The sequence below is a fragment of the Sturnira hondurensis genome, unplaced genomic scaffold (genome assembly GCF_014824575.4).
Source record: "Sturnira hondurensis isolate 20B ecotype Veracruz unplaced genomic scaffold, ASM1482457v3 Scaffold0008196, whole genome shotgun sequence".
Taxonomy (NCBI): domain Eukaryota; kingdom Metazoa; phylum Chordata; class Mammalia; order Chiroptera; family Phyllostomidae; genus Sturnira; species Sturnira hondurensis.
In genome coordinates, this window is record NW_028080827.1 from 17,106,787 (window position 1) to 17,120,289 (window position 13,503).

General features: G+C 40.6%; 1 protein-coding gene across 1 annotated transcript in view; it reads right to left on the reverse strand.

Annotated features, from left to right (window-relative positions):
* Positions 1-13,503, reverse strand: part of CSNK1G1 (casein kinase 1 gamma 1) — a 154,283-nt gene that overhangs the window by 42,087 nt on the left and 98,693 nt on the right. Inside the window, exons 5-6 of the mRNA XM_037054106.1 lie at positions 7,343-7,494; positions 5,728-5,962 (exon numbers count right to left, since the gene is read on the reverse strand). Of these exons, the coding sequence (XP_036910001.1) occupies positions 5,728-5,962; positions 7,343-7,494 (387 nt within the window). The remainder of the gene's footprint in view (positions 1-5,727; positions 5,963-7,342; positions 7,495-13,503) is intronic.

Consider the following 13,503-nt stretch of genomic DNA (forward strand, 5'->3'; position numbering starts at 1 on the left):
AATGGCTATCATCAATAAATCAACAGACAAGTGCTGGTGAGGATGTGGAGAAAGGGGAACCCTTCTGTATTGTTGGTGGGAATGCAGACTGGTACAGCGACTATGGAAAGCAGTGTGGTGATATCTCAAAAAATTTTAAAATGGAGTGCCTTATGACCCAGTGATTCCACTTCTAGGAATTTATCCAAATAAACCTTAAAAACTAATTCGAAAGAACATAAGCACCCCTATGTTCACTGCATCATTGTTTACAATACCAAGAATTGGAAGCAACCCATGTGTCCTAAAGAACATTATGCTAAGTGAAATAAGCCAGTCAGAGAAAGACAAATATCATATAATTTTACTCATATGTGGAATCTAATGAGAAAACTGAACTAACAAGCAAAATGGAGACAGACTCAGAGAGTAGGCTGACAGCTCTAGGTGGGGGTGGAAAGACAGCGCAAAAAAGAAACAGGGCTCATGGATATGAACAACAGTGTGGTGATTGCAGGGGTGGGGAAAGGGGGAAAAGTGAAAGAGGGTATAGGGGGATAAGTGGTAATGAAAAAAATACAATAAAAATAAGGTATTAAAATAATGAAACAGGCCCTGGCTGGTGTGGCTCAGTGAATTGAGCACCAAACCTGCGAACCAAAGGGTGGCCCAGTCGACTCCCAGTCAGGGCACATGCCTGGGCTGTGGGCCAGGTCCCCAGTGGAGGGCACTGGAGAGGCAACCACACATTGATGTTTCTTTCCCTCTATTTCTCACTCCCTTCTCCTCTCTCTAAAAATAAATAAAAATTTTAAAAATTAAAAATTAAAAAGTAAAACCCAACAGGATTAAAATTTCTATGAAAACCTCACTGGTTTGAGACACTGGTCCAAGTTTAAAGGGCATTTGACAACCACCTATAGATTCTCTGCAACACTGGAAGGACAAAATATGGTCACAGGTTGGCTCTGACCTAAAAAAAACTCTGGAACCAGGAAGTCCAAGTTTGGAGAGGTTCCCATAGAAACAGCTATACCAACATATGAAGGCACCCAGTCCGACTAAAGTAGATGCTTAAAACATTTTGTTGATTAATAAGTGATAATTACCAGTACAGAGTTTTTACTACTATCAGGCACTATGCTAAACACTTCATACACATTATTTCACAGAATCCTATGAAAAGTACTATTGTAAAGTACTTTGTAATCCTAATGAAAAGTTCTATTATTATACCCATTTCATAGATGAAATAACTGAGGTCGAGGGAAGAAGGTTATTAGACTCAAGCACCAATTTTAAGTGAAAAAGCCAACATTCATATCCCTTGTTCTTAAGCATTACACTATACCTTATACAAACATAACACATACCTAATCCCTCCCCTTGTCTGTTCTTGTCTTTCTTGAAATAATAAAAAAATCAGAACTTAAACTGCTGAGCCTAGGGAGCACACAGTAGAGCAACAATTTCTAGAGTCTGTTAGTTAAACCAAGCAATCATGACTTTACTTTCTACAGCACAGTCTGTCTCCTTGTAAAAAGGAAGAAGGGAATATTGAGCCCTATGCAAGAGACCTGTGTTATATATATCACCCATTCAATCCTCCAAACATCCTTGTGAAATATTACTCTATTTTACAGGTGAGTTTCAGAAAGACTAAGTAATTTAAATTTTTTTCATTTATTTATTTTTAGAGAGAGGGGAAGGGAGGGAGAAAGAGAGGGAGAGAAACATCAATATGTGGTTGCCACTCACGCATCCCCTATGGGGACCTGGCCCATGACCCAGGCATGTGTCCTGACTGAAAATTGAACTGGCAACCCTTTGGTTCACAAGCCAGCTCTCAATCCACTGAGCCACACCAGCCAGGGCAGAAAGATTAAGTAATTTATCCAAAGTGACATTGACAGTAAGTAGCAGAGGACCTTCTAGTCTAATTTTAAAGTATCAATACTAAATTTAGTAAGGATTTCGCCCTGGCTGGTGTAGCTCAGTGGACTAAGTATGAGCCCGTGAACCACACGACCGTGGTTCGATTTCCAGTCAGGGCACATGCCTGGCTTGCGGGCCAGTTCCCAGCACGGGACTCATGAGAGGCAACCATACATTGATGTTTCTCTCCTTCTCTCCTTCCCTTCCTCTCTAAAGATAAATAAAATCTTTAAAAAAATAAAGATTAATAAATAAATAAAGTAAGGATTTCCATGTGGTTATTGAAAAAAATTCTGACAGCATTCATGATTTCAACTAAAACTGTATCACACTACTTTGCTAATGTCATTTTTACTCTTTGCTTATACTAATTCATCATCTGAATACCTGTGCAGTTTACTCAATGAGGCAACTTGGTAGCTATTTATATTAGTCTTTACAATTATTAGTATACAACAGTTGATTAATGTATGTTTTTTTAGTCCTTGCCCAAGGATTTGTCATCAACTTTACAGAGAGCTGGTTCAGTATGGGAGCCTCGGCCCACACACCAGAAGGCTGCAGATCTGATCCCTAGTCTGGGTGCTTAAGGGAGTCAATCGATCCATGTTTCTCTCTCTCTCTTTCCCCCTCCCCGCTTCCTGTCTCTCTAAAATCAATAAGCATATCTTGGGTGAAGATTTAATAAATTTTAGAAAAGACTTATATTTTAGAGAGAGAGAGAGAAACATTGATGTGAGGCAACATCAGCTGCCTCCCACATGTGCCCTGACTGAGATTGAACCCGCAACTTAGGTATGAGCCCTGACTGGGAATCGAACCTGTCACCTTTTGGTATACTGGATGATGCTCCAACCAACTGAGCCAACCAGCCAAGATGACAGTTCATTAATATTTAAATACCTGTTATAACTAGCTATGTCTAAGATTGTGGAACCCGCTAATATCCCATTTATATGTCTATTCTCTAGTGTGGTGATATTTATGTATTTTTAAGTCACCCTGGAACCTTGTCTCCAAACGGAATTTTCCACGAAAGACCAACATACAAAACATAAAAAGGGAAGACTTCTGGAGAAGTTGATGAGAGGCCCAGGGCCCGACCTACTCGGCCTTCCACTGTTCTTTAGGTTTTTCTTACAGATACTCTCCCCTGGAGTAGTTCCTCTCAGAAGTAAGGATTTTTGGCCTGATTACAGTTTTTTGCAATATTAGTGCAAACTGTCTATTCTGAATACAATGCAAGACTCACGGAAAAGCAAACATATTTTCACTGAATAAGACATAGGCTCTTCCTTAAAGAATTATTCATGGAATTGTGTACAGTGAACAGAAGCTTAGTCCATGTTTTAGTGAAGTGCTCTTCCCCAAAGAAGATACCAGCCTGATGTCATATACAAGGTCATCTGTACCAAACTCATCACTAAACTTACTCAAATGCTATCTCCTTAATACAGCAATTCAGTCACCCACACAGCTAAGAAAGTAAGCATGTGGAAACATAGTGCAGCTGGAACAACAGGGGGGTATGGGAATGGATTGACTGCAGTCAAAAATCTACACATTACTGATGCTGACTTCCACCAAGATGGAGGCATAGGTGGAAACACTGTGCCTTCTCCCACAACCAAGTTTGAACACAACAAAGGTTTGGAGAACCATGACACACCCAAAGACCAGAAAACGGAATTATATGGAAGTCTGACAACTACGAACCGTTCAATGGGGACGGTAAGAGAGGCGGAGCCAGCAGCGGAGCTGGGTCGGTCAGGACAGATCCCCTGACCTAGGCGCGCAGGCAGCCTGGAACCAGTCGGGGTGTGGGGCAGACTGACCCTGGTCGCACATTCACGCACAGTGAGACGGACCACGAAGGCCCCAGGGGGCGAACCCATTGGTGGAGGGCTGACGGTGGTGGCACACTCTCGTGCAGTGGAACGAAACTCGTGGGCCTGGTGATGGTGGTGGCTGCGGTGACAGTGGGGGCAAAGGCGGCAGGCGGCAGAGGGAAGCCATTGTCCCTCTTTGACCCCGCCCCCACATACAACGTCACAACCCAGCGACTTAGTTGCCCTGTTCTAGTGAACACTTTAGGGCTCCAATCCTGCTACGGAACAGGCACACACAGCCCAAAAGATGGCGCAAGAAGAACTCAAAGCCCCAGAGCCAATAACTCTAAGCGACCAAGAAATTGCCAGCCTCTCAGAAGCACAATTCAAGACACTATTTATCAGGATGCTCACAGAACTGGTAGATTATAGTCACAAATTAGAGGAACATATGAAAGCTAAATTAATTGAAATGAAGGGAGATGTCCAGGAAACCAATAGCGATGGAAAGGAAACTGGGACTCAAATCAATGGAATGGACCAGAAGGAAGAACGAAACATCCGACCAGAAAGGAATGGAGAAATGAGAATTCCAAAAAATGAGGAGAGGCTTAGGAACCTCCAGGACATCTCTAAACGTTCCGACATCTGGATTATAGGGGTACCAGAAGGGGGAAAGAAACAGCCAAGAGTGGAAAACGTATTTGAACAAATAATAAAGGAGAGCTTCTCCAGTCTGGCAAAGGAAATAGACTTCCAGGAAATCCAGGAAGCTCAGAGAGTCCCAAACAAGTTGGACCCAAGAAGGAACACACCAAGGCACATCATAATTACATTAGCCAAGACCAAAATGAAGGAGAGAATCCTAGAAGCAGCAAGAGATAAGGGGACAGTCACCTACAAAGGAGTACCCATCAGACTGTCAGCGGATTTCTCAAAAGAGACCTTACAGGCAAGAAGGGGCTGGAAAGAAGTATTCCAAGTCATGAAATCCAAAGACCTACAGTCAAGATTGCTTTATCCAGCAAAACTTTCATTTAGAATGGAAGGACAGATAAAGTGCTTCTCAGATAAGGTCAAGTTCAAGGAGTTCATCATCACCAAGCCCTTATTATATGAAATGCTAAAGGGACTTATATAAGAAAAAGAAGATGAAAAATATGAACAGTGAAAGGACAGCAAACACACAGTTATTAACAACCACACCTAAAACAAAAGCAAACCAAGAGGACAGCTAGATCAGGAGTGGAACCATAGAAATGAAGAACACATGGAGGGTTAGCAACAGGGGAGTGGGAGGAGGAGAAGGGGGGAGAAGGTACAGAAAATAGCATAAATAGCATAGATGGTAGGTAGAAAATAGATAGGGGAGGGCAAGAATAGTGGGGGAAATATAGAATCTAAAGAACTTGAGACACGTGGTTATAAACTAAGGGGAGGAGAATGGTGGGGGAGGGAGTGTGCGGGTGGAGGGGAATGAAGGGGGGGAATAGAACAACTGTAATGGTATAATCAATAAAATATATTTTTTAAAAAATCTACACATTACTTTGGACTCCTCCAAAACTTTACTAACAGCCTTCTGCTAACCACAAGCTTTACTGATAACATAGTCAATTATGTTATTTATAAAAATATATGTATTATATATAGCATTTGTACAATAAAGCTACAGAAAAGAAAACATTAAGAAAATCACAAAGTATTTATCAAAAAACACCCTCTAAACCCCACATAAGTGGATCTATGAAGTTAAACCCATGCTGTTCAAGGGTCAACATACAAAGAATTAAAATCCTTAGGTTGTCAATAGGATACTCCGGAGAGTCACTAACCTACCATTTTAAATTCTCAAGTATAAAAATCACTTAGCTTGTGAAGCAATAGGAATCACAAGTTGTATCACAATGGGGACAAAAGTGTTACTGGAATAAACAGTTGTTTTAAAAACCCACCCTTTGCATGGGGTAGAAAAGAAACACACCTTTGCCGAGATGCGTGTTGATGGACATATATCTTGCAGTTCCAGTTAAACTCTTGTGTTCCCTGTAAGGTATATGTTTTTTGGTTTCAGGATCAATGTATTCCTTAGCCAGTCCAAAGTCTATAATGTGTATAACATGCTCTTTCTTATTGCCTTGTCGGCCAATCAGGAAGTTCTCTGGCTTGACATCTCGGTAAATGAGATTTTTTGAGTGCACATATTCCATTCGAGAAAGCTGAAAGAGAAAAAATAACAATAGAAATAATCTAAAGAAGTTTATTGAAAAATACAGCAAAATACCTCCTTTATCAGCCCAAAGTTTTAATTATTGAAATGAAAACTCATTTCTTTTTACCACCCAGAGTCATTTTACTCTTGTATACCAGAACATATTTTTTATACTAATATTCACATAAGAAACATCAAAATAAAAGAATGGGATATGACAGTTCAGCTAAAGCTTGTAATGCTGCATTCTGCAAATCATAAAAAGAAGTAGGTGTTTTTATGCTATTTCAGAAAGTAAGCATTTGAGAGGCAAGAAGTATTTATTCCCAGACAGAATATTAGAGTGTGCCAGCAGCCTCTGAAGACAGGCCACTGCCACATTCACCTCCTGCCCACGCCTTCCTCCTGGTTGAACAGGACTGGCCATGCCCGCTCTTTTAGCAGCAGAAATAAGGAAAGTGAGGCCCACAGACGTTAACACTGGACTGGTATCATAGAACTAGCGAGTAGCGAAGGTAAAGGTGCAGTTTATGGTATATGTGAAAGTAAAAAAATAGCCCAAAATAATAATCATGAAATCATTTAAAATTTCATTAAGTTCATTTCTATCTACAAAACTTTTCTACTTACTATAGAAAGGAAAGCAAATATATTTAAACTTGGACTCAAAAAATAAAGTCAATTTTCCACCATTTCCAAATTTTTGCTGTATGGTGGAGGAGACCATCACTATCTCAGACCAATAAATATGCATTTGCATGCTCCCCGAGGGGCTGACAGACTTCTCAAAGGAACTGTCTTCACTGCTCCCTAAACTGGTAACGGTGTGGGATTTGGGAGGAGCTGAGAGGGCTGCGTCTTCAGCTGTGTCAGTCTCTGTGCGAACTGAAGGCCAGAAAACTAAGGCAGGTTCTTGCTCATGCAACTTTGGAATCTGACTGTTAGAGCACTGGGCTCCATCTCCAGTCTCTCCTTGGATGCAACAGTAAGGGGAGAGGGAGGACATGACCAAACCTTACATTCATGTTTGTAAAACCTCTAAATAAAACATCTGAGAAATTATTTGCATTGTACAACTTCATCTAAATATGCTTTTTCTCCTTAATCTAAAGTATATGCTTCCACTTCATGTATGGGTAGGATATTATACTGAGGTACACATTCTCAAAATAGAGCAAAGGGCAGATGCAGTGTGACTGCTCTAGCTTAGCCCTCCTTGTCACAGCTAGCTTCCTGGAACGCTATCAAGCCTGTGAGTTTGCATCTGCTGGGTGTCACCGCACCTAAATCACCAAATCACCTAAGTCACCAAAAGGGACAAAAGGATATGTCGAGGGTGGGGAACAGGACCTGACTATCCTTTTGCACAAGAGAAATACCAACTTACCAACTGGATGGCTATCATTAACACAGTCTTCAAAGTAAAAGTTCGGTCACAGAGGTCAAACAAGTCCTCCAAGCTAGGGCCCAGGAGCTCCAGCACCATGGCGTTGTATTTCCCACATGGTCCAAAGTAATACACCTGCGGGAGACCTTCACCTGAAAGCAGAGGGCAAGTGGGATGGAGAATGGGGAACGCAAAAACCAAAATATGAGATACTGCATCAGCACTGAGTTGATATAAAGAAAGTACAATTTCTGAGGTTTCCATTTTCCTTCACAGTTCCTACTGGAGAACTAAACTGAGAACAATAGCTTCAAAGGAAACTAACAACGGGTGGGAAAGGGTGTGTCATTGCACAATATGTTCAAACAAGCAGTTATTTAATACCAGAGTGTCAGAGGCATTTCCACTGCTACATGAGACTGAGAATGGCCCCTGATCCGTTACTTACTCAATCAGAGTGTAAACTATTCTTCCCCAAGGATGACCAGAAGGTTCAAAAGGTGGCTTGCTGAGCTCAAAGGCCAGGCTAACAGACCCTGTTGCATGAGATGGTTTCATTTTACTTCCTATGCTTACTGACAAAGCCACATAAGGAGCTAATCGTGACTGCTGTCTCCAGGACAAATCAGACTGAAGGGGTGAGGTCACAGATAGTACGGCCTAAGCCTCTTCTCACAGGGAGATTCCATAGTTTCCTGTCTCGTATTTGCAGGAGTAAAGTGGACAGACTGGATTTGGTTACAGATAAGTAATTAAGAAAGCAAAAAGAAAAAGGCTGGTTGTCATCTAGATTTGAAATTCACAGCTCTAAGAAACCAAAATCTAGATTTTCTTAACTAAGTGACAACTTGTGAATAAATTGCCCTCTTAGGAAAGAAACTGCAGGACTTCTGGCCAAGATGGCAGTGTAAGCAGACATGGCTCACCTCTTCACACACCACAGCAAAACTACAACTAAAATATAGAACAACCACTGCTAAGAACTGCCAGAAATTGAATTGAATGGAAGTCTGAAAACTACAGAATCAATTTAAATGGAAGTCTGAATACTAAAGAAATAGAGAAACCACATCCATGCAGATTCACAGGAAGGGCACAGACACAGAATGGGCTTTTCCCACACTCAGAAGTGGTGGATAAAAATTTGGAAGGGATATCTTGGGATCGAGAAGTCCCAGCATCAAGACCCCAGACCAGGGTTTCTATGCCAGGAAGAAAACAACCCACAACTTCTGGCTGCAAAAATCCAGTGGGGATTGAGTCCAAGGAAGAAACTGCTAGAGCCCCATGCAGTTCCTCTTAAAGAACCCACACACGAACTCACCTACTTAGACTCACTCCCTCTGAGTTCCAGCACCAGGGTAGCAGCTGGAAAGGCACCAGTGGCACACAGGAAGAAACTGAAGTGTCTGGCATCAAGGCAAGCAGAGGCCAGTGTCCCTTTTCTAACCGCCCCCCCCACCCACACACACACACACACAGAGCTGGCAAGCTGGTGCCATATCTGAGATTCTATCAACCTGGCTAACACTGTTTGACCCACCTTGGAAATTCCCAGAGTCTCTGCCCCACACAACTTATAGGCCCACCCAAGCTGCTTTTCCACCTGATTGGCTGGTCTTGGCTCATACTGCACAACTTCTTAAATACCCTCAAACAAGCAATAGCTGGCTTCAGTGCACCCCAGGCCCAGCACTAGCAGTAGCTATCTTAGATTCACAGCTTGGGAATCTCCAAGCCCAGCATAAGTAGCAGCCATCTCAGACTGTTTCACAGCTCAGGCAGGGTGGCCCTGGGCAAAACACAGGTGGGGGTTGACCTTGGCCTGCACCACCTGGAGAACCCCAGGGCCAGCACAACCACTGAACAGCTACAGACCATGTGGAAGCACCATGACCCTGTCCCTGCAGGGCTGATCCTCCATGGAGGGCAGAGACTGGTGGTAAGTGGTCAGAGCAAGTCCTTGCAGCTGACTGGTCTGGGTAAGTTCCTCCTATTGATCTGCCAACAGCAACCAAGGCTCAACTACAAGAGGAGGTGTCCTCAGACCACACAAAGGGTGCACCTTGGCTACCCAGCTTGGGTGACAGGGGAGGCTGTGCCAATGGACCCTACAGGACACCTACTATATTAGGACACACTATCAAGACATGGAATCAAAGCAGCTCTACCTAATATATAGAAACAAACACAGAGAAGCTGCTAAAAGAAAGAGAAAAAGAAACATGGCCCAAATAAAAGAACAAATCAGAACTCCACAAAAAGAGCTTAACGAAATGGAGATAAGCAATCTATCAGATGCAGAGTTCAAAACATTGGTTATAAGGATGCTCAAGGAACTTAGTGATGACCTCAACTGCATAAAAAAGATCCAGTCAGAAACAAAGGATACACTAATTGAAATAAAGAACAACTTACAGGAAAACAACAGCAGAGTGGATGAAAAGAATCACATCAATGATTAGGAACACAAGGAAGCAAAAGACAACCAATCAGAACAACTAGAAGAAAAAGGAATCACCCAAAATGAGGACAGTATAAGCAGCCTCTGAGAAAACTTCCAGAGGTCCGACATTCACATCACAGAGGTGCCAGAAAGAGAAGGAAAGAGCAAGGAACTAAAAATCTATTTGAAAAAATTGTGAAAGAAAATTTTCCTAATTTGGTAAAGGAAATTAAATCCAGGAAGCACAGAGAATCCCAAATAAGATGGATACGAAGAGGCCCACTCTAAGACACATCATCATTAAAATGCCAAGGGTTAAAGATAAAGAGAGAATCTTTAACACAGCAAGAGGAAAGCTGTTAGTTACCTACAGGGGAATTCCCATAGACTGTCAGCTAATTTCTCAAAAGGATCTTTGCAGGCTAGAAGGGAATGGCAAGAAGTATTTAAAGTCATGAAAAGCAGGGACCTACAGCCAAGATTGTTCTACCCAGCAAAGATATCATTTAGAATCGAAGTGCGTGTAATAAGTTTCCCAGACAAGAAGACACTAAAGGAGTTCATCTGCACCAAACCATTATTATATGGAATGTTAAAGGGACTCTCACTTTTAAAAAAAGATCAAAACTATAAACAATAAAATGGCAACAGATACATGTCTATCAACAATTGAATCTAAAAACAAAGAAACAATTTAATTTCAAAAACAAATGAAAGAACAGAGACAAAATCATGGCTACTGGAACATTTTTTATGGTTTCCAGGTGGGAGGGGGAGCAGGGGAGGGGGAGAATGGGTGAAGAGGTGAGGGAACTAAGAAGTACAAACAGGTAGTTACAGAATAGCCATAGGGATGTAAAATACAGTATAGGAAATGCAGTACACAAAGAACTATACACATGACCCATGGACATGAACAATGGTGTGGGAACTGCCTAAGGGAGTGTGGGGTGATGGATGAAGGGGTGATGGGGGAAAATCAGGACAACTGTAATAGCATTAACAATAAAATATAATTAAAAAAATAAAAGTAAAAAGAATTAGGTGGAATTAAGTTTAATAATATATTTTATTTATCTCATATCCAAAACAGCATGTAATTAATTTAAAAATTATTGGATATTTTACATCCTTTTTGGAAGGTGCTAAATCTTTGAAACTTGGTGTGTATTTTATACTTACAATGTATTCAGACCTGCTACATTTTGCATGCTCGATATGCACATGTGGCTAGTGGCCCAGCTCTGTAAAGTGTAAAGTGAGGCTGCCTTATGTACAAAACTGCAGCAGGAAGGAGCTCCTGTACTTGGCAATCTGCATGACCTCAACCAAAAAGCCTTCTCCAACCCACACTCTCTCCTTCCTTTAAACTCTCCAGAACTGCTAATTCTGCTCATCTAGAGACAATCTCAGGTTGTCTTCCTTTTAGAATATAAGTTTGGGGCAACATGTCTATTCGTGTCCACCACTGAATCCCCAGAGTTTACCTTACAACAGGCTTTAACCCAGCTGGGATAACTCAGTGAATCTCTCTTTAATAAAGGCATGAACAAACACATACCTACCTGTCTCTGGATCTTAGCTCATTTCGTGCTTGGAGGGCGTTCTTACTCTTTTATTTGAACACATCCAAGTAAATCATACCCCCTTTTGAAAGTTTAGCCTCATAGCTCTCAATAAAGCCTTCCCTATTCCAAATAATTATAAACATTTTTCACCTCAAACTTCCATATAATTTTATCTGTACCTTAAAAAACAACATTCCACTGTTTTAGTTTGCATTATTACTCAAACACATTAAGGAGCTCCTTGAGAGTAGTATACTACCTTACAATCAGTAAACATAAAATTTTCCTTCCAATAACGCCCCAGTCTCCTGTAGGCAGAGACCATCTTGTTTGTAACTTCTGGCTCTCAAATTAATCAGCATAGTGCTATGAACTCAGCTGATGCTCTCTATGTTTTTGTTAGTATAAACTTCATCTCCTTGCATTATGAATAAATTAATTGTTATTAGTTAAGAGACTGCTACAGGCTATTAAAATGATGAATTAAAGCAATATAAAGTTTAAAGAAAGATGAAAAGTAAAAAGTGTGTTAGACTGTTGAAAGCATAAGAAAATACAGAAGTGTATAGGGCTGACAAACTCTTCTTTTAAAGTGGGTGGAATAAAAATTACTTGCTTAGGAGTTGTAGCAAGAATATAACTGGTCACAAATGTTAATAATTCACCTTTCTGTTGGTGTCTTATAAATTATGTGTTGTAAATATAAAAGGGCTCAGATAGCAACTAGATTACTATTTTAATAGTAGGTGCATGGAGGTATCTGTATGTTGTTTGTTACTGGAACTTGAAGAAACTATTCTCTCTCAGCAATGACACTTGATAATAAATTTATTAAGTTTTAATGCAAGATAGTGGGTACACGCTTCCCCTTCTCATAATCCATGGGAATGATTCACTTCAATGACTGACTCATCTTTTTCTTTTCATAATACTCCATAATTTGAGGGGTGTTAAATAGATGTTATCTTTCTTCTTAATGGTTAACTTTACAAACATGAGTTAGTAGGGGGTAGTGATTGAGTGCTACAGTTAGTCTTATAACAGTCACTAAGTTTACTCTGGTCCTTAGTTTGGACTGGAAATTTAGTCTGTGACCTCAAGTAAGCTTTCTTAATGTCTAAAGAATGGTTGTGAGAAGATGGAATGAAGAGGACCATGCGGGTACAAGTTAAGAATAAAGACAGAAAAGTATGACCTTGAATTAGGGGGAGAAATGGCATCAGAACCCAGAGGGTCTGTGTCCCTTTATGAGCAAGCTCCCACTGACAGGCTTCGGTGACTGACACTTCCCAAACCTTTGTCTGCATAAGCACCATACAGTAACAGTTATCTGGAACTGATTACAATGCTTCAGCTCAGTCCACTTACATATAAGTTACTTGGGTTTATTTTGGAACCATATCTTCTATTTTTCATGAAGTTGCTTAAAGAAGACAAAATCCAAGTAATATATTTGGCCTTCACGCTGAGCAAGTATCTCTAGGAGTTCTGCACTTTGCAAAACAATACACTGAAAAGGTGTTAGTATTTTGTGTTTCTGTGAGGTGTATGCAGTACAAACAATTTCTATAATAAACTCACAACACTCCATTTGCAATTAAAGAAATTATTGGCCCAACAAGTCTTCACCAGCAAAATGTTTAAAATAGAATCCCCTCAACCCAGAAAAGAGAGGGAAATTTTTATGTATATGATTAAAGGAAATTACTCCATATGCCTCGTGTGACTTAGAGCTATTTCAAAGTTTTAAGGGGCAGAAAAGGACACATAGGGTTCAGCTCTAATAGATAAGGAAATTCCTACGGCATTAGATACGAACTTTTTTGCTTATATTTCATTGTACCACAGAATACCTCATTAGCCATAATATATGAAATGTCTCAGTGCTTTAAATTATGAAAAATACACGTGAAGGACACACAACCATGGAATTTAGTCTAGAATGGCTGGGCTTCAGAAATATCAGTTCCTTTTCTGGCTAACTGGTATAGCTTGTTAATAAAGGTTAAGGTCCTATTTAATCCTTGGAAAATCAAATAGAAATTCATGGTACTATTACCACTGAATTAGCTCCATTAAATATTAGCAATTATTAGTACTGAGTGTGTGAATCACACCTTTCCAAGCCCACTAAATAAAACAATGCT